General features: G+C 36.9%; 2 protein-coding genes across 10 annotated transcripts in view; one reads left to right on the top strand and one right to left on the bottom strand.

The window, feature by feature from the left end:
* Positions 1–21,430, top strand: part of LRBA (LPS responsive beige-like anchor protein) — a 754,452-nt gene that overhangs the window by 440,648 nt on the left and 292,374 nt on the right. For 8 of the 9 annotated variants that reach the window (XM_012552173.3, XM_023505940.2, XM_031943309.1 and 5 more), the window contains 2 exons: positions 765–911; positions 3,572–3,708. In XM_012552173.3, coding sequence (XP_012407627.1) covers positions 765–911; positions 3,572–3,708 — 284 coding nt within the window. Of the gene's footprint in view, positions 1–764; positions 912–3,571; positions 3,709–10,324; positions 11,652–21,430 lie in introns of those variants that run through there. The other variant, XM_031943310.1, reaches the window with a different exon arrangement.
* MAB21L2 (mab-21 like 2) lies at positions 7,007–8,823 on the bottom strand. Its single transcript, XM_003773139.4, has one exon. The coding sequence runs from the start codon at positions 8,602–8,604 to the stop codon at positions 7,525–7,527; it is 1,080 nt and encodes a 359-aa protein (XP_003773187.1). The 5' UTR covers positions 8,605–8,823; the 3' UTR covers positions 7,007–7,524.

Raw genomic sequence — 21,430 nt, 5'->3', positions numbered from 1 at the left:
AGGTTTCCTAGCCTTGGATTTTAGGAGAAACTACTGTAGTCCTGTGCAAGGGACAGGGAAGATGAAGAAGGAGGGGAAGAGATGTGAATTGATAGGAACCAGTGGCTTCATTAATGCCACTGATTCGTCTGTCTAATCTCCATGGGAAGCAGCATGCTCAGACTAGGGTATGAAGGCCTCAGCCACCTTCTTACCTTATCTCAATTTTGATTTTTCTCCAAATGCATCTGGTTGTTATTCACAGAATGAAGTTTTCCCACTTTACTTCCCCAATGTCTTACGGAAAATTGAAAAGATTTACCTGGTAATTGTGCACTTGAACTAGAGATTTTCCTCCACCCCCTTCCCAGTATCTCAGGAAGTGCTGGTTTTCAATCCTCCCCATTCTTAACTATAAATAAATAAATAAATAAATGGTGAGATGTCACTGGTTCTGAGGTTGGGTTTAATGGGATAAGTATTCTTCAGGGTACTGTTACACTGGATTTGGGAAATAGACTGTCATACATACTTGTTTGCTGTCCTGAGTACCTGTATGATGTGTGTGTGTGTGTGTGTGTGTGTGTGTATGAGAGAGAGAGAGAGAGAGAGAGAGAGAGAGAGAGAGAGATTGAGAAAGAGATTGATTGACTAATTCTCCAAATACCAGTGATCATCATTGACTAACCTTCCCTTATTTCAAATGTTTATTCCTTTTACCTTACTTTTGGTCACTGTCTCCTTCCCTAAGTTGATGGACATCCCTGTTTCTTTTTTCATTTCAGCTTCAGATGAAGATATCCTTGCTAAAGGAAAACAGTCCATCAAGAGTCAGGCTTTAGGAAATCAGAACTCGGAAAGTGAGATTACCTTAGACGGCGATGATGATACCCTGTCATCTGTGGAGGAGAAAGACTTAGAGAATCTGACTGGTAAATTCTTCAGTTGGGCAAATATTCAAACTAGTTTGCCCATCAATTTGCTATATTTTTAGTTATGTCAACTAAGTATTTAGACAGTAAGGACTGTCCTCCACATTTAAGTTGAAAAGAGCTTGTTTTTGTGTCTGATGTTTCCCCTTTCTATCATCATATTATGTCTGTTGTTTCCCCTGACTTTTTGTGCTGGGAACTACTACTTCCACACTTCTCTCAACAAACACTGTCATTATTTTAGACTTAATTTTTCTTTTTATGGTCATGGGCTTCCATTTGGAGAAGTCATTTTTCCCCCTTTCTTTTTTGTTGTTAAAAACAAAAAGTATCCTTTCCCACTTACCCTTGCAGGCCTTGCTGTCTAATTACTCTAAAAGTCTGCCTAGGTAAATAGTTTGTAAACAAATCTGGCCCTTGAGTAAAAAGTTGGTTTTGTTGTGCTGGATTTTACTAATTGTGTCCCTCTTTACATTTAGCTTTTCCATATAAAGTAAAAACAAGAAAAAAAAAATCTATTTCAAAAGCCTAGAGCCACTTTTTCCTCAGAGAACTTCATGACAATAAGAAGCTAGGTTTTTCAATATGATTGTATCTGGAAATTTCTCAGCTTTGTTTGCAGGACAGAAGAGAAGTAACAGGGTAGATGGCCAGTAGGACATTTGTTTTCCTTCCTGTGGCATTTTAATATTTCACTAAGTAGCTTTGTTCCTCCTTTGCCTACAGTTCTTTTGGTATGACTATTGAAAGGGCTACAAAGAAAGAACAGTAAGATGGAGATGAGTCCAGAATTTTTTTCAAATGGAAAATAATCCTTTGTATAATGTCTTCCACTTTGGTAAATCTAAAACCTGAACCTTTTGTTTATGAACACTTATTTTTAATTTTGCTATATACTTTTCGATCAAGGAAAACAGAAAGTAAGAGGATATGCAGTCTCTAGTAAAGGCTATATAATTCTCAATAAAATAAAATTAAATTAATTGGAGCATTATGCCTTGTGATTTTTGTTCCCTTTCTCCCTCCCTTCCCCATTCGTAGAGAGAAGAATTGTTCATCTCTATCTACCTTTCCTACAAAACTCGCCGCCTATTTCCTCCTCTTTTATTATGCTTCTATTCCAGCTTCTGGTAATACATTCATACTGTAATAGAGGTGAAAGGGGAGTTTAATTATATAATCTTGACAATGGCAATAGGATTAAGAAGTAATCCTCACTAATAAAGTGGTGTGGGTTAGAAATGAAGTGGAAATTGTCAGGGGTCTTCTGTAGGACCTGGGCTGCCCTGGCTCCTGCAGCTGTCTGTTCACCCTATAATTGAATGTCTGAAAGTGATTGAAAAAATGTTATTTCTCTTCTGGATTACATGCTAATGTACAGAGGGCAAAAGGAGACAGCAAAAGAACACATAGCTGCTTATTTCATCCATTTATGAGGATGAGCTTAGGGAAATCATGGCCGTTCTCCTGCTATCTGCTGCCCATCTGCAAACACAATGTATTTGTACATTGGGAATAGGGGGCAAAGCCTTCTCTGCTCTCAGTAGAGCATCCCTTCTATTGTCCTTCTGGCGCACATTAAGATTGATGTTAGATTAAAGACCATCACCGTCCTAACAATCGATGGAAATGACAGGTCATCTGAATTTCAGGGCAGTTATTCACTCATTGATTGCCTGAGTAGTTGTACTACTGTATTAATTCAAAATTTTAAGTATCACTTTCATGTTGCTTTTTTGTCCCACAAAGAATCTGAGAAATCACGAATTGATTTCAGATCCTTAATTTTTCTTCAAATAAAAAAAGCCTGAAATACAGATTAAGCAAATCTATATATGATTATCTCTACTCTTTATGTGTGTACACATTTAGTGTCTCACTCTTTTTTTTTATGTTTGGGTCTATAGACTCTAGACTGTTAAATCTGAAGTGATTCCATTGTTTTCAGTAGCAATCTGATTTGTCTCTTTGATAAACCCTGTGGAGATTTCATTATTCCAATAAAAATTCATTCAGTTGGAAACCCACCCTCCAGCTGTTTAATCCCTGAATCCCCAAACTACATTAATACTGTATTTAGAATCGCTGAGCAATATTTAACAGTAGAGTGGAAGGTATACTAAAGTAGAATTTTTAATAATTCTTTTCATGAAAGTTAGTTAAGATGAAGCATGAGATTTTTAGAACTAGCACTCAGACTACAGAGAATGCAGTGATAAGGATAACATTACTAACTTCGCGAAAGAGCTGACCTTTTGTGATCTAGCTCTAGTTAGAATCTGAGCCCTTGTCTTGGAAGCCTGCTTAGTTTTCTCCATTTCCGTACTTACTGCTTGGGTAATGGCTACTTGCTGGTTGGCAGCCTGGGGCTTGCCCCTGATGTGAAATGTGAATGAATAGTAGAATCAAATTCTATCTGACTATGGGCATTGCATACTTACTACAAAGCAATTGCATACCAATTTACCAGGATCATTAACCAGCTGTTATAGGCCCAAGGGTCTAGAAGTCTTTGCATTGTTGGAGGAGGATAGGATCCGACAGAATCTGTGGGTGGGGGGTAGGGAGACACTGCATAGTTGTAGTGAGAATCAGGAAGAAAAATAACATTTCTAATCAAGTTTCTTACACATCTGGTATTTTCTTTCTATATTCTACAGGTCCTGTTAGCTTGAGCACACCAGCTCAACTCGTGGCCCCTTCTGTGGTGGTGAAGGGCACTCTTTCTATCACCTCCTCTGAACTCTATTTTGAAGTAGATGAAGAAGAGCCGAACTTCAAGAAAATTGACCCCAAGGTAAGAGGAGGACAAATGTACTATCTTATCTCCTCACCATCCTCAAGCTTTCTGTTTGGTTTTTTTCCCCTTTTATTGGATTGTTTAGAGTTTATTTGGGGGAGAGGGGCATAGAGGAGAAATAGAGGAGATTAAGGAAAGGCTTGGGAAACATCCAGTTACATTCTAAAAGATGTGATTTAAATTTTTCACTGAGGTATATACTCTGCTTTTCTTGTAAGCTCTTTTCGCCCATATATAATCTTGAGTTTCACTTACTGGCTATTTTAGTGTAGTTCATTTATGTTAATAATAATTTCCTCTTAGATCTAGGGCTAATTAACTTATTAGGGTGAAAATGGGCTGTTACAAATTCATCTCATATAAAAACATCATAGAGAACCTGAGGTTTTAATGTTTTCCAAATATAATTCCAATATATATTGCTCTTACTTGTTTTGTCTCTTTGACTTATTATTCTGTCTTGTTTGTAATATATATTTCCTAGAGTAAATTGTTGAATTTTTTAAAGTACCATGTATAGTTTCCTAAATTTAAGCCAAAAATATTTTAATTTTTTTTTAAAAATTACTTTTCAGACACACCTAACTTCTCATTCATTTAGGTTATGGGAATAGCCATGAAGCTGGGAGGAAGATTTAAAATTATATTTATTTTTATAAAACTGAAGGTTAAATCTCTATTTCCAAGAAGCAACTTTTTCTTAAAAGAACAAGCCCTGCCAAGGAACAAGGTGTTTGGAAGAGTAGCAGGGCAGTCTTAAACAAAGCAAACTTTTACAACAAATATTTATCTTGAGTTTAGACGGGGGAAGGAGCCTAGATAGAAGAAGTTCTTGGGAGTTATTATGGTGCTTTTATTAAATCATTTTTTAAAAAGTTAAATAGTTTAAGTCTTCTGCAAGAACCATTAAGTTTTTTTTATTAAAAAAAATTAATTTAAATCTCAATATGTACAACCCTTTGTTCTAATCTTATTGCCTTTATTTAGAGGAGATAGTTAGACTATGTGACTGGAAGAAATTGGAAAAAGTTCATTTCTGACACTGGACTGAACAGTTTTTGAAATTTGTGTTTTGGGAGTTATTCAATCCCGATATATCCTTACAAATCAAGAATATACAGTTAGGCAATTTTGTTGCATTGATTAGCTTTTTGGACTCCATTGTATACTTAAAGTGTAGCTAAAATTGATAGGAAGAGGGCCTTTAAACTTGAAAAATATTTTAATTCTACAATTACTGGTAATTGGCAAGTCAGCTTAAAATACCAAATCAATGAACAGGTATTTGAATGGGCTTTTTCTTAGGCTAAGAATCCTGTTATGCGGAGTGTCATTGGAACTGCTTTGAGAACAGCTGTACTTTCTGTTTTTCTGTTGTATTCTGTCCGGCATCATTTAATTTCTATTTCATTGTTGCCTGTTAAGGATTGAGCAGGTTTTTGGATCCCCAAAGACTACCCTGTACTGCACATTGGCTAAACATGTCTAGCAGGAATTAGGTTTGGGTCTGGAAATTACAGATATGATATTTGTAAATAATAATTTGTAAAAAAATAATTTTTCCAATTTCATATTATTTGAATTTTGATTCCTTAGGCCTAAATATCTGTTTTTGATAAGTTTGAGAATTGAAGTCAAAAGCTTTGTATTCTTAGCTCAGTGATTTATATTAAACTGAAAGAAGCAGGAGAAAAGTAAAGATTTACAAAATTAAAAATTTCTTGAATTTTTTTAAAACAGAAAGATCATAGAGCCTTACAGATTTTATTGCTACTTTAGGGAAGAAATCTGACTTCAGGTGTTGGTTTTAATATTGTTGGTTTCAAAATCAAAAGTTAGTAGTTTTTAGGTTTCAGCTCTTCTTGGAGCTTCCTTTTTCTCTCCTACTCATTTGTTATTTACCAACACTTATCTAACTTCATAGAATCAGTGGTAAAGAAAGCATTTCGGGAACTTTACTGTTCTATGTAAATGTGTAAGTTATTTTTATTAAAAGTGGCTTAAAAAGTGTCCCTAAGAGTATCACTATATTTACAATTTCTCTTAGTACTTGTCTGAATCACAAAGAAAAGTAAGCTTAGGTTTCTGTTTTTAAAGTAAATAAGATCATCACTGATAAGATCACAAATTTTTATTTTTCATTTAGAAGTATATTTTGTTTAGTTTTAAACCAAGAAACAGTAATCCCTACAAGCTAAACCCATTTTTATTAGGTGAGCCATTTTTCAGAACTCAAAGTGGATTCTAATCCCCAATCCCTTTGCCTTAGGCTTTTCATTTGTGTCCAAAGAAAAAGTTTGTTTCTACTTTACTTTCTTTTCTAAGAAATTCAGAATTAATTCACTTTCCAAGTTTGAGGCACAAACTTAAATGCTGAATAAAAATCTTTACACTTTAGCAAATTTTCATTTTGATGATTATTTTAAATATGGTTTTGATAGGAGGCAATGTCATAACTTTTCCTAATATTTAATATATTTTCCCTACATATTTTCATTCATGTTTCAAGACTTTGAAATAATTTTGTGTTGTAAATTTATAATTTTATTTTTTTCTTATGTATCAAATATGTAACCTCTTTTCTCCATTTTAATTACCACCTTCAAAATATCTTCAGCAAAATATACCCAGTAAACATTTTGTAGTGAAATGAAATAAAAGGTTAGCTATTTTGATGTTTACATACTAAAAGAAAGAAAAAATACTATAGAGACTCAAGAAAATTGTATTTCTCTTTTCCCTCTATAATAAAAAATAAAAGTCTTAATCCTTTCAATTTAGACATATCACTAATATAATTTCCATTTTGTTCTTTCTTGTATAGTTGTCTGATACATTGCTAAGTTTTATTATTTACTTAAAAGCCTGGAGAGGATAAATGGTTATAGGGGAGAAAATCAACTGACAGCATTAATAATTCAGAGAAGATCTATAAATGTTTCCTTGCATTTCAAAGTCAAAATTGAAATAGTTTGTTTTTTAGTTACGGGATAAGAAAGCAAATCTATTAATTTTTAATGTGAATGAATCACATTTACTAATTAAGGTTGGACATGTACACATATGTGTATATGCATATATATATTAATTTTTAACTGCCTTAAAGCACAGATTTAAGTCAGGAATAAATTAGCAGGATGAGTTTTGCAAGATTATAGCTACATTATGAATGGTAACGATCAGACTTTGGTTTGATTCTGCATACTTTAGCTTCAGAAGTTGTTTTTTATTTTGAGACATTGTTACACTTCAGATTTCACCTGTCCTGTTTAAAAACAATCCACAAAAGTCCATGCAAAGTTAAAGTAATATTTTATTACTGTTTTCAACAAGTGGGTTTAGGGTGAGGATAGAGGTGCAAGAGAGAGAAGGGCACATAATCTGAGTTGGCACTGAAATACATTTAACATCAGTAAAACTTTTAAAAGAGAAATTTGTACATATAGTTAAATAATTTTTTTCACTTGGTGACAACATTCAGGCAAACAAAAAACAAAATAGAGGAGATAAAAGGAGGAAAAGACTACTATACATGGATTTGAAAATGTACCTTGGGTTTCGATTTGTTGTGGCAAAGTCCGATTGCTTCTTTTGTGTGATCTTTTAAATTCACATTTTTTTTTTTTTTGGAAGAAAGATCACTCCTGTACAAGATAATTTGTTTGTTTTTAAAATGTTCTTCCATCTGGTGGGGAGGATTTTTCTTTCCTTCTTCTTGCTTGGTGATTAAATAAAAATCTGTATTTTGGAGTTTTTGCTTTTCCACTGTATGATGGAAGTATGTTGTTGTTTTTCTAAGTAATCTCCACCACCCTATAATTTATCTAGGCTTTTGGGATTGGTGAGAATCTCTCTGGCCAACCTCCAGGTCTGTTTGGCTGCGCTCTCCAGAGCCGAATGAGGCTTGCCCTGAAAGAGGTCGAGGTTGGGCAAAAAATAATGGGGGCACCGGCGGCACTGCAGACAAGAGATGAGCTGCAGCAGGATGCCGTTGAGCCGGTCTCCTAGGCATGCTTCATCCCAGTCAGTTTCCCGAGGGTGTTTCTCACACTCGTACAGCAGCAGGGTTTTCATGTGGTAGTTGTTGAGCGGCTGGCCCGGCAGCTCCAGGTGACGGTCCCGAAGAGTCTTCAGCACTGACAAGCACTTGTTCCGGCAGCCGCCCATCAATAGTCGGTTCTCTGCTTCTCCGAACTGCAGCACCCAGGCATCACTCTCCGCCGAACTCTGCTTGCCTGTCAAGGAGTAGCACTCCTTGGAGAGCAAGTTGAACCCTTCCGCCTTGACCTCTGCCACCCGGTTGGGGCCAGGCCAGGGGATGTGGGGCATAGGCCATTGGGCCGCGCTGCGGGGCCAGATCCCGGTGCACTTGAACGCCGGGGTGATCTGCACCACATAGCGCTCCCGGATGCGCAGCTTCACCTCGCTAGTGTCCGCAATCATTTTCACCACGTCCCGGTAGCTGCACTTGTCTACTGCCTGCGCCACCAGTGTCTGGAAGCGGGAGCGGATCTTGCGCGCAGAGAGGTAGCCTGATGCGGTGATGAACTCCACCCAGAGAGACATGCTTCGCTTACGACCGTCACTCAGCTTGAGTACTGCGCAGCCAGGCAGCGAGCCATCGTCCACGAAGTTGAAAACGCCCATCTGGTTGAGGTATAGCACCACCTCAAACTCGGTCGGAGAGATGACTTCCAGCCCTTCGTAGCGGGCGTCGATCTCACTCAGGGAGCTGATGAAGCGGGGCTCTTGCACCTCCACTTCCTTAAGCACATCCGAGACTACTTTACAGACCTCGCGGATCGTCTTGGCGATTGCCGCCTTGCGCGCCTGACAGCGCTCAGTGTAGTACTTATTGAGCTGGTACACCAGCTTGGCCTGAGCCGCGATCATGTTGGGGCACAGGTCCGGGCTATACACCGGGGTCTCGCAGTACGTTGAGGGATCCAAGGTTCACTCACTAGTGGTAGCCCTGCAGCTCGCAAAAAAGGCAACCCGCCACTCCAGCTCCCCCCCTCCCAATTTCACTCTGCTCTTCTTTTCCACCCAGTTGTGGAGCTTCTGTGTCTGGCTCCCCTTCCTTTCTCACTCCACCTTTTTCTGTTACTCCCTCCTCCTCCTCCTCCTCCTCCTCCTCCTCCTCCTCCTCTTCCTCCTCCTCCTCCTCCTAAAAAAAAGTGATTAAAACCAAAGAAAAGTACCTGAAATACTTTTGGTTGTTGTTACCTCTTTTGATTTTTAAAATGAAGTCCTTTGGGAGGCTGAGATAGGTATGCAGAAGAATCCAGTCTTACTTCCCAAAAGGATGGAATTTTAAATCAAAAACCTTGTTGGTAAAAGAGACAGCTCCAACAAACTTGGAAACGCCAGTCCTTTAAGTGCTAAGTGCAGCCTTAAATTTAAAAAACAAAAAGCTAAATATTAATATAGACTGAATGGTTCATTGGAAAACTTAAATCCAAGGATGAAAGAAGTCCTCGGTCTAATAAGGCCCGATGGGAATGGGAGAGTTTACACTGTTTTATCCCTCCCCCAAATTCAGGAAAGAAGGCTGTAATTAATGCTCTGGGCGGAAAAGTGCAACTCAGTCCATGGCAGCATCCGCGGTTCACAGGAGGTGTGCTGCTTTCAGTGTTTGTCTCTGCCTCTTGGAGCGCTTCTGTTGTGGTGGTTTCTTTCTTTTCCTGCCGGAGGCGTTTTCTGGACCCAATTTTGTTTGATTTGAAAAGATATCTTGTCTTTCTCTAGGTACAAACCGGTGGAAGTTGTTTAAGATTCATTTCTGTTTTGTAATTTCTAATTCTGTCTCTCACGAAATCTGTGTTATCTTGACGAAGTTGTTGCTTGCGTTGCATCTGGGGTGTAGTTGTTACGACCCTGGGTTTTTCTCCTCCTCCCCCTTTATGTTGCTTTCAGAGAGAGCCTCTATTTTTGTCTCTCTTCCCCCCGCCCCTCTCTTCTGCCTGCTTCTATCTGTCTCTCTGTCTCTGTCTCTTTCCCGCTGTCTCTTTCGCCCCCCTCCCCTCACTCTGGTGTGTGAGCCTCAACCTCTCTCTTTCTCTGTCTGTTTGCTGGAGTTGTTTAGTTTATGAATGGTCCCTGGGCCATCATGAAGTGGGTGGAGCGTCAGATCATACAATCGCAGTCCGAGCTGTCACTGCTGCAGCCAATCCTAGAGAGGATATATGCACGTTAGAACCGGGTAGCTGCCACCACTTCACGTGATGGAGAAAGGGGGCAAGGAGAAGTAGAGAAAGAAGAGGAGATCATAAAGCCATATGCAAGACTCCAAAAGAATCCAAGCGCGCATATATATCACTACCCCCTGATGAAAGTGGGGGTAGGGGTGGGAAGGGGGAGGTGAAGGTATAGACCTCTTCAGTTGCTAAGAAGATCGTCTATGTTGGAGATGGCAGGAATGTAAAGTGGGGAGGGAGCAGAAAGAATAGTACAGATTTAGAAAGGTGCAGGGTTTTGTTTTTATTGGGGGATTTATTTTTTCATTTCTTTATTTTTGCGTTCTACCATCATGCAAGGACAGGATGCAAGTCACTTTACATAAATCATTTTTACTTAGTCAGTTTTGTGGGAAGAGTAAGGGATTTGGTGGGGTCAGGGCAATTATATTTCTCTCATTTCTCCTTTTCCAAAGTCCTCGCGAGGTTCCCCTTACATGTCGCTGCAGAGAAATGTAACTGGGGACGGGAGAGGAGAGAAAATTTTAGACATGGATTGTAATCCTGAAGATAAATCTTTAACTGAAATTAGGATCCTGCAGAGAAAGTGATTGGAGCAGACAGAGTAGTTTCCAGCATCTTATTTTACTTCATAATGTTTTGCTTCCTCGTTTTTTTATGCCAAGTATTCTATTTATTAAGGCATAACTACTACTAAATAACCTTAATCTCTACCTTAATCTCCGTATTTTAATCAGTAAATATTTTGACCGTATTGCCGAAGTAGTACACAGCATTAAAGTGTAAACCAGTTAAACTTTAAAAATACACTGATACTAGAATTCTCCTTAATTTGAGGCGATTTTTAAATAGTTTCTTAAGTAGAACTAATTATGACTTGTAAAAGTCATAATTGTTTCGAAGTGGACTTGCTTTAAAAGCCTTACCGCTATCATCTTTACTCTTTTATTGCTCACTTTAGAAACCGTTTAAAAAGCTCACAACTTAAGTCAGTATGTGCAAATTTAAAAACCGCCTGCATTTCTTGTCATCTTTGCAAAGTAAAATTCTGATCTCCTAGAACGCCCCTCTCCTCCTTTTTAAAAAATTTCCAGTCTTTGCGTTGTTCTTCAAACCTACACTCATTGTAGTAATCGGGTACTTTTATTTGGGGAAGAGTAAAATTGAGAGGCGTTTTTAAGTTTGTTTGTTTGTTTGTTTCCCTAGAAGTGTTGAAACTTAAAGCCAAAACCTCAGGAGCGTGGATCTACTGCCTTAAAACAAATATATACCCAGGGGATAGACAGATCTCTTTTAGTTAGATTGCCGAGGGAGGGGCTTCTGACTTTTATCTGGATAGGTGACCTTGGGTGAATCCGCTGGAATGAGAATCAGCTGTTATGGATGTGGATTGATCACTCGATTTTCTAGATAAGAGTAGTAGTGCATTAGAAAGTTGAGAGAACGGCGGCGGGAAGAATCTGGGGACTTGTACCAAATTCTGGAACGAAGCGAATTTCGAGCCCCTCTGCGTTAGATTGGAGGGAGCTCAAGGCTCCGGCATTCTCTCTCCTGTGATCTGTAGCAGCTGCCCCCAGCTCCTCTAGTTTGCTGACCACCACCCCTTCTTTTTCTCCCCCTTGAATGCATCAGAATTTGTCCTGAATTTAGCAGGCTTTTTCGGGAGGTGGGATTTGGACGTAGGGCTGCTGTTTGCGGCGAAGAGCAATGGGAAAGGAGGGCGTTTCCGACCGTTGGAACAAGGTGACTTTGGGGCCGGGGCCGACGTGGGCTCTCTGCCTAGCGCGTCGCCGGCGGAGGAAACACCGTGCCGCCCTGTTGGGGGGTTGGAGGGGGCGGAGGCGAGCCACGGAGGCCCGGGATCGAGCGTAGTTGTGAGAGTGCTGGGAAAGAAGTGCCACAGATCTAAAGGAAAGGAAGCGACTTCGAATTTAGTGCGCGAGGTGGGAAACCCTGACCTGTTAGTGGTAACAGGGCTTTCTAGTCATTTCTCAATCGTACCCGCACTCTGGGAATTATTAACGGGTGGAGAAGGCCACTTTCCTTAGGGAAGTTGTCAAACCAGACCCCAGAGTCCTATGTCCCAGCTTCTCTGGAGGGCAGTTACTCCGAGAAGACAGATGACTGGGCTAGCTAGGGTGCGGGAGCGTTTGGAGCGGCCTACGATCATTGTTCCTAGGAGGGAAGCAGCTGAGGCCCCAGAGGTTCCGCTTCTTTTCCCCTAGGCGGGGCACCTCCCTCTGTTCCGGCGAGTAGTGGTTTGCAGATTGCTTGTAGTGAGTGGGTCGGAGGAATCTCTAACCTGACTGTCTGGACCCATTTTCTCATAGCTGACAGCGATTTCTGGCGAGAGCGCCTTCCTTCCCCCTCCCTTCCTCTTTTCTGTCCTGCTCTCCTCCCTTTATCTTTCCTGCCCGGAGCCCCACGCCTCTTCGGGAATGGCGGAGAGCAGAGAGCGGAGCCAGTGGAAGCAACCTAGAGTGAAAGGCACTCTGTGGGGATACGTGCACGCACGCAACCATCCTCTTGCTGATCCCACCTTCTTCTCCCAACTACTACTTCGCCAAACAGCCCAAACGTTTTCAACTCCCACTACAGTTTCTCCGGCTTTTTTTTTTTCCCTCTTCCTTTTACATAGAGGCAGAATGATGATACAGTGTTACAAATGTTTTGATTTAAAAACAATTCATTACCAATTTATCCTGAGGTAGGAGTGCTAGTAAATAATAAATCAGTTAAACAAAGCCGACTTTAATTTATTGCCCGGGCACTAATTAGAAACATCATTTGAGCAATAAACTTAAACACTTCCAGCAAATAGCACCATGCAACTCTCCCCCCCCCCCCCCACCTTGCCTACCCCCACCCCCACGTCTTTGCGGCTGCCCTGCATTAAGAGCAGCTTCATCTGTGTATTTGCGGATCAGTTCTTCCCCAAGATGAATAATTGAAGGGGGAACAGTATCCAAGGAGGTTGTAATTGAAGAGCCCTTGTCACCTCTGCTTTTATGTATGTTAGTATAGAAGTCCATCAGCAGCTCCTTGATGGTGTATTAAAACGAAGTGGCAGCTCCTTCTGGAGGAGATACTGTATTCTATTAAAAGGACCAAGTGAGAGAAAGGAAACTCTCAAGGCTAAAAGCCACTTGAAGTCTTCAGACCAATTGATCTGTATTCTCTAGTTATAATCCGTCTCATCATACTTGAGTTAATGAGGCAAGGGAGTAAGGTGGGGGTGGGGGAGATCTGATGGTCCTTGACAAATTCATTAGGGAGGCTGCAGGACATTTTATTTGACTGTTAAACATCTTGTTTGTTTGGTTTAGGCAGTGCCAATAGCAGCATGCTACTGCCTGGAGCAATGGTGTGTTTTGCTAGGGAGAGCTTCTTCTGCAAAGGATACTTGAAAGGGGGAGGGGGAAATATTGGTAAGGTGGTTTAAATTCTTTTTTTTAATTGTTGGGGTGTGTGTAGTACGATTTGGATACTTCGATCTCAGTATTAGGCTTATCTTAATGAAGCATCATAATAGCCAGATGAAAGTACGGGTTGGGAAGGGTGGCTTTTCGGAACTAGTTATTTTTTTAAATAATCTTATTTAGAAAAATATGCCCTTTTGAATTTTAAATAAAAGTCATATCAGTTAAGCTATTAATCATATATAAATATAGATTGATATGTGTGTATATGTAAATATATATATATATTTTTTATATATATGTATATATATATATATCTTTCCCAGAGAGAACAGTTTTTGATCAGCTTCAGATCAAATAGTTTTATATTTGTGTTGGATTTTGAATAAATGAGATTTTATTAACTCTACTCCTTTTGTCTTTTTAAATAAATGATTTATGAATGGGGAAAAAACCTTTGAAATAGATATTTTTTGTTTAATCATTCCTATATATTAAATGCAAGAATTTCAATTCAAGTGAAAATTTGGCATATAACATAACTTTGGGATCTATCATTTACTTTCTTAATATAGAAAGTTTGGAAGTACTATGCTATCTTTGGAAGTATACTATTCTCCAAATAATATAAAGGTTGTTGCTACGCACTGAAGTAGAACATAAAATATTTAAGATATTTTAAACTGAAAAATGATGGATAATTAAACTAAAATATAAATGTTATGATAGTTCATTGCTTATTTGGTAACATTATACTATGTTTTCCAAGAATCTCGCTCAAGGGTAACAGTCTAAAATGCAATAATTTTTTTTGCCTCCAGATTTTTTTCCTCCCTAGATAACTGCCTTCAAATAGCTTCAACCTAACAGCTTTGTAAAAACAATTCTGTGCTTCCATTTTTAGAAAAATAGCATAGGAAAAGAACTAATGCCCTTTGTCTGTCATTTTTATACATTCCTACACCACTGATGAAGCTTAAACTGCTGCAGGGAATGTGTAGATTTGAAAAGAAATGATTCAGTAGTAGATGTTGGTTTCTCAACAGTAAAACCAAACTAATGGCTGAAGTCAGTGCTTCTGTGGACCTGACAGTTATAATCCTGTTTACATTTCCAGAGAATACAAAGTCCTTAAACTGTGGATTGTTTTTATTATTTACTGATCTCAGAACTATGTTTACTGAGTTAACCCTGTCATTCGATCTTAAGTTTGTCATACCTGGGAGACTTGGAAGGTATCTATTCTTTTAATTACTGTAGATAATGTATCTATTTCACTAGCTTTAATGAGCAATACATAAATCTTGAACTATTTGATTTTTGTTTCCTAGCAGCCGATCTAAGAAGCATTGTAAAATTATTGGATTGTTTATTATTTTCTTTTAAAATGTTGTGTAGAAATGTTTATGGATTGCGTGGGCTTTGTGGGAGGGGTGTTCATATTTTTACTTGACTAATTCATTACTTTTTCTTTGCATGGAGTTTTTTTTTTCCTTTTTGTTATTATGACTGTTAAATTTTTACTCAGATGTCTACCTTAATAATCACATTTCTTTAAGACATTTAAAAATGGAACTCCTCCAACTTAAGAATTCTAACCAGTAAAATTAGAAAATTGAATTGTATTCTAAATACTTTTTTAAAAAAAAAGTATTAGATGATGAAATTGAAGTAATATTACAATGGTTGGAATATGTTTTCTAACAAATGCTCTTAAGTATTGTGCTATTTAAAGAGTAGAAAAAAACACATCAACTTTTCAATATTTTGATTTAAAAAGCCTCTGTAATGTAATCAAATGCCCCAAATCTAAAGGTGAGTATGATAGAGATTGTTTCTAAGCTCTTGATGTTTGATATCCTGGAATTCTTCTAGAGTAACCTGTTAATGTTTATTTATTTATTTTTTTAAACAGTTCTCTGAATGGTCTTCTAATCATTTGAAGAGGTCATCTATATTGTTAGAAGAAGTTTACTTTTTTCATTAAAAATCACCTATTTTAAAAAACATAAATGCCTTTGGTTGATGAACAAAGTACTTAAGAAAAAAGAAATTATCTTAAAAATGACATGCAGTTAAATAAAACTCTTAGTTTATTTTCCAACAATAAGTCTATCATTCTTCAGGATGACACATGAAAATTTTAAAATGTATTTTCTGTTTGTAATAGCCCTGGGACCACTGGAGTTCTGTTTGGTATATATATATATATATATATATATATATATATATATATATATATATATATATATATATATATATATATAGTGGTATTTGGGCATAGCTGGATTATCTAAATTTTAAGAATTGCTATTTAATTCTAATATGCTATGTTTAGAAAAGAGGCACTAAGGTTTATGAAAAAGTTTTGTTCATTTTTTCCATAGGTTGGTATATGTATAGTATATTAATGAAATCATGAATAAGAATATAAATTGTAAAGCAAGCAAATAAATATTTGCATTGCAGAAAAAACGAAGTATATAGCTTTTGAACTGGAAATTAACAAAATAAATGTTATTATATATTTTAACTCAAAATCTAATTCCATTATTAAATATACTTCTTCCTCAGATTGTAACATCCCAACAATTTAGTCTTTGAGAATTGCTGTGACTGAAAATGTTGATACCTTGTAGCCAATCTAGCGATTGGCTTCTGGAAAGGTAGATTGGCTAATCCTCAGACAGCTGACATTCATCTTGTAATTGAACCTGTACTCACAAGCTTTCTGAACTTAGAACACCTACTAGAGCTTGCTTGTGCTTTCATGGTATGACCTTCAAGAATTCACATCTTGTGGATGAGACGGCAGAGTAGAATCTGTGTGTGTGTGTACATATATGTATATGTATAGCATGTATACATATATTATTAGTTGGTGGTTTCACTTGTTTCTGACTTTTTGTGACCCCATTTAGGATTTTATTGTCAAAGGTACTCCTTTCCCTTTTCTAGCTCATTTTATAAAAGAAGAAACTGAGACAAAAGGGGTTAAATGACCTGTCCAGGGTCACATAGCTAGTAAGTATCTGAAGCTGGTATTGAACTCTGGTCTGGTTGACTTTGGGCCCAGCACTCTATTACATTCTGTTCCTGCCCTATATGTCCATATAGACATAACATAATTTCATTGTATTAAAAAAGACAAAATGGCTTCTGTTCAAAACTTTTAAATATCATTTTCTGGAAAATGTAAGTTAGGTATCTTCAATGAGTTTTTTACTATCATACTAAGTTTGTCATATCTTTTGAGAACTATCTTTTAATGTAATTGGAAGAGATAATAGTGTTCTCATTTCCAAATGATGAATCTATATATAATCATGATAGTGATCTATTTAGTGGATAGAGAGCTGGCCTTGACATCAGGTAGACTTAGTTCAGCCTCTCATATATTTACTAGCCATGTGATCCTAGCAAATCACTTAAATCTTGGTCCCTCCCCACACTATCAACTCTCTAAAACTATGAGATGTAGCTAGCTGTTCCCTGTACTAGTGAAATGATAGGTCCTGTTTGCCTTTCCTCATGTCCCCTCATAGAAAATGTTACTATTTTTCTTGATTTTAATAGTAGAAGAAAGAATAAGAGTCCTAAGTGGTAGGGTTGAAAAAGACATGATTGCTCATGGATTATAGTTCTCTTATTCATCAAAAGACCAGAAAGATTCCTGACTTGTCCAGGATCATTTCTATATTCTTCAACCATATTTCAATACCATCTACGGGCATTTTGTCTTTTTATGAGTGTTTTGGATTTAAACTAGATTAACTTTCAGATTTTAGTTGGTAGTAAACTTAAAATAACTAAATATACATTTGATTTGAACTCTGCAATGATTTACATATTTCCAAAAAATTAAAAATTCTTGTATGATTAACTCAGTTATTCAATGGCTATATAGCTTGTGGTTCTCAGTTCAAAGAAAAGATGTTTTTCGAGGAATCAAATCTTTGATCTTGTCCTTATTAGCAATATGCTGTTGCCAACCTACAAATAGATAAAAACAAATTGCTAGCATTTTATGGCTTCATGATTTTTAAGTTGTTTTTGTGAGGACCTATATTTAACAAAGAAGGACATGAAATGCAGCACGTGAATAGCATTTAAATAGCTTTTTACAGTGTTTAATATCTTAAATCTGAGCAAGATAGCCTTCTAAGCTTTTCTTACTCATCTTCAAATTTGCTGAAGGCATCCCACTCCCATTACTCTTTTGGCATTGATTTGACACCTGCTAATTATAAAGCTTTGCAATCCTTGTTATACATTTATTGGAAATACAAAGCTATAACCTTTTGGGTACAGACTTTGCTATTTAAAAAAAAAAAGCATCCTCATTCTTAATATTTTCCCCAACTTTTTTTTTTTCTTTTTCTTTTTCTTTCTTTCTTTCTTTTTTTTTTTTTTTGTGAATGAGAACTTAAAAGTGATGTGCAGAGAGATTTCTACCATTTCTTAATAGTGGTGAAGAAAAAAATCCCTTGTTGGCTCCTGTTACATAGAAAAGACATCTGTGTAGCCTAATTGAAATAGTATTTGATGATCCAAGGGTTGGAAACTTTTTTTTTTTTTTTTTTTTTTTAACCATCTTAAAGTAAAACTGGGATGTAAAACAGCTGTCTTGGTCTATGGCTTTCAGGGCTCTGCTAATCTGTTTCTTTTCTGCTTTTTTCCTTTCTATCTTCCTTTATTATCTCTGGATCCTAAGGAGTCATTCTCTTATTTTGATTGGTTTTGTGTGCTGGAAATTCTGAGTTGGTGGATTTAAATCGGTTCTAGGTAGAGAGAAAAAACTTTGATCTATGGCTATGACTGTTTCCAAATGATTTGCTTGCTGGGACTGGACACTGTCCATGCCCTTTCACTTTACTATCAGATAGGCAAAGCAAAAGGACTTGACATGCCACCAGATACATAGTTAATCATCACATTAGGTCTGCAAAGGGATGCATCCAGACTCATTCAAACCTACTATTTTTAATGGGTAATTATGCTGTAGTTGTTTGGGATTTTGTTTGATTTTAAAGTAAATGAAACATTTAATTTCAAACCCATGTCACACATCTCGGTGCTTATCTTGATTAATAACTGATGTTTTGTTAATATTTAATGTTTCTAAGTTACTTTCGTCTTGGAACTTTTTTTTAGGCAATAAGTTTTGACTCGTTCTGCTTCTTTAGGATAAATGTTTGAAGACTTTCAACTTGGGAGAATCCTAGAGAAAAAGTAAACTGAAAGGGAATTTTTACATACCATGTCATGCATGGAATTGAAATGTTATCATTGGATTATTTCCATATAGTTGTTTTTCTTTGTATTGCAAGTGCACATAAGAAACAACAAGCTACATATCAGAGAAGCCCAGGCTCTGGTGACAGATACATTATTAAGTTGTTGTTTGTTGAGTTTTGTTTTAACATTTGTTTTAACATTTTAGTGATTAATTAATACAAACTAGATATTAAAATGGGAATGTTGAACAGGCCCTTTTAATATGTATTAGCATATTTCTTGTATTGCAATCGTATTATTGTATATTGTATAAAATTGTATTACAATTTCTTGTAATTTTAGAGAGACGACTAGATGGGAGATGGGAGTGATTTGGGTGATATAGAGAAGAAGGTACAGTTAATTGAGAATTAGTAGGTATATTGTTTTTTGGAATCCTAGGAACTGGGAAGAAGTTTTCAGTTTTTGAACTGGATCACAATCAAGCCTTGTGACGCATTGACTAAGACAAAAAGTATGTTTTATTTTTAGAGCTTAAAAAAAAGACCTCAGATTCACAATTAACTAACAAAGTTCGCTTTAGTGAGATGATACCACTATAAATAGATTTAGATTTCCATGTTCATATTTTGTTAAAAGACAGATCAGGCGAAGGAGGGATTCTTTAAATATGAGTAATCAAATGAAAGAAAGTTTAGCATTCTCTCATACTTTTACTTGTTTTCATCAGATGATCTGACAAGCATAAAAGTGTTAACATCTTTTATTTTGCAGATGTTCCTAGTTTTCCCCCAAACTGTAAAGGATACTATATGCATGTAATTTGGCAGGAAATAATTTCATCACTTCTTTTCAGATATGTGATAATAACTTGCATGTTTGTACTGAACTTGTGAGTATTTTTCTAGTAGACAAAGAAAATATATTGAAATCTAATATCTCATCTCAACTATGAGTTTTATCAGTGTGACTGCTTGTTTGCCTCTATCTAGTGATCTACCCATCTATCTTATCTATGTATCCATGTATCTATCAGTCTGTCTGTCTGTCTATCTACATTCCCTTCTACTGACATGGATGAGATATTTTTACACATGTGTCATGTTTATTGGAAGTTCGTCAGTAATGGGATTGGAAGGCCAGTGTAACTACCCAGGGAATTGGTGATAGGCACTTTGTGGGTTGGCAAAGTGCAAATTTGAAAGAATGAGGGACTAGAAATGCATAGCTATTTGTAAATTTATGTTTTATCTCACTTCACTTGAAAATTTATGAGTAGAGTGACTTAAGGGTGCGGGAGCTGTGTGTTCCAGGGCTTGCCCCTACTGATAACACCCTTGTTGGCGTGAAAGTGCAATGCAAATTATGACAGTTACAACCTTCTGTTTTGTTTAACCTGTCAGTGGATTTCCTGGCTCAGTGCTGAGGGCAATGGTGTGTTCAGCTAGTCCATATTCACCTAAACTTAAAAGGTCAGGTTTCTACAGGCAAGCCTAGTCAAAGCCTAATTGATGAGGAGGGCAGGGAGACAGAATTTACTGTTCTGTTGGCTAGTTTCATATCGTTAGGTTGTCCTGAAAGCATCAGGCAGTCACAGCCCCTTTCATGTAAGTGCTGACCCTAGACAGGAGCTGACAATCAAAGAAGGCAGCCACAGGAACCAGTGCAAGTAGACTATTGATTTTTCAGTTAGGTCTAAGTAGTTTGTAGTATGGGTAATGGGTGACAGAAGCAGGTATGTCATTATCAATGAGCTCCTGAACAGTAGCGACAACCCTCCCTCATATTTCCTTCAGCCCTGACAGTATGCATCCAGAGGTGGTCAATAAATCGCCCAACCTTTCACTGACAAGTAGCTTGGAGGTTGGTAGGGGTAGGAGTTGGTTGAGGGGTAGAAGTTATAGAGCTAAACTTCTGTATTTGAACTTGGAGTTAGGTACAGGAAAAGGCTGGATATAGACCATTATGACTCCTTAGTTTTTGAACTGGATTACATATACCAACAAAAAATGGAATTTCATTCTAAGCTTTTGAATATATTAGCAACTCTTTCTGTAGTCAAGAATAAAATAGAAATGTCGGATCATATGTAAACATATTCTTCATGGATAATTAGGTTAGGTTGCCATGGTATAGTCTTGTTTCATTCTGGACTAGCTCTGCATTTAATCAAAGGTATGCTTACAACAGAAGTTCAACAATTAGAGAATGCCCTTCAAAAATCTATCTTAATTTCTTCTCTCATCTTAAACTTTGTAGCTAGCAATCATTTTAAAAAGAAAAAAATAATCCAACTTGAACCCCTGGTAAATTTGATGTATTAGCAATTAAGTGGTAACCACTGTGACCCTCAAATCCTTTATGCACTACTTTATGTAGCACAGAGTAGCAATGAGTGAGGGAAATTTAATGATTATAATTTGATAAATTATGGTTTGATCCTGAATCTAAAATGAGGTGAGGCTTTTTGTTTTGTTTTAAAAGAACATTTCACATGGCTCATTCATTTTAATAGGGAAATACAGTTTACTTTCACTTAGACACAAAATATCACAGCTCTTGACACAAAGTGCACATGTTCATGAAAGCTATAAGATAAATTAGAGATGTTTTAAATTTAAATCCAATCCCTAATTTTGTTACATTACTTAAGTAATATAAAAATGTGAGTATTTATACAACAAAGTGGAACTTTAGGCTGACCTGAAATGCTTACAAAATAACATATGCTTACACTTTTAAAAAATCTTTAAACACATTGAAATAGAACAGAAGAGTAAATGTTTTGAAAAACTTCCCTTAAATAACTCATTCCTTTGGTATCTTGATATTATACAGAACAAGATTCTAAGACAACAGTACTGC

Source organism: Sarcophilus harrisii, chromosome 6 (genome assembly GCF_902635505.1).
Source record: "Sarcophilus harrisii chromosome 6, mSarHar1.11, whole genome shotgun sequence".
Taxonomy (NCBI): Eukaryota; Metazoa; Chordata; class Mammalia; order Dasyuromorphia; family Dasyuridae; genus Sarcophilus; species Sarcophilus harrisii.
This window is presented reverse-complemented; position numbering and strand designations above follow the sequence as displayed.

What these genes read in the sequence shown, in the direction of transcription:
- MAB21L2 (XM_003773139.4), bottom strand. Translation starts at nt 8,604, where the DNA reads ATGATCGCGGCTCAGGCCAAGCTGGTGTACCAGCTCAATAAGTACTAC.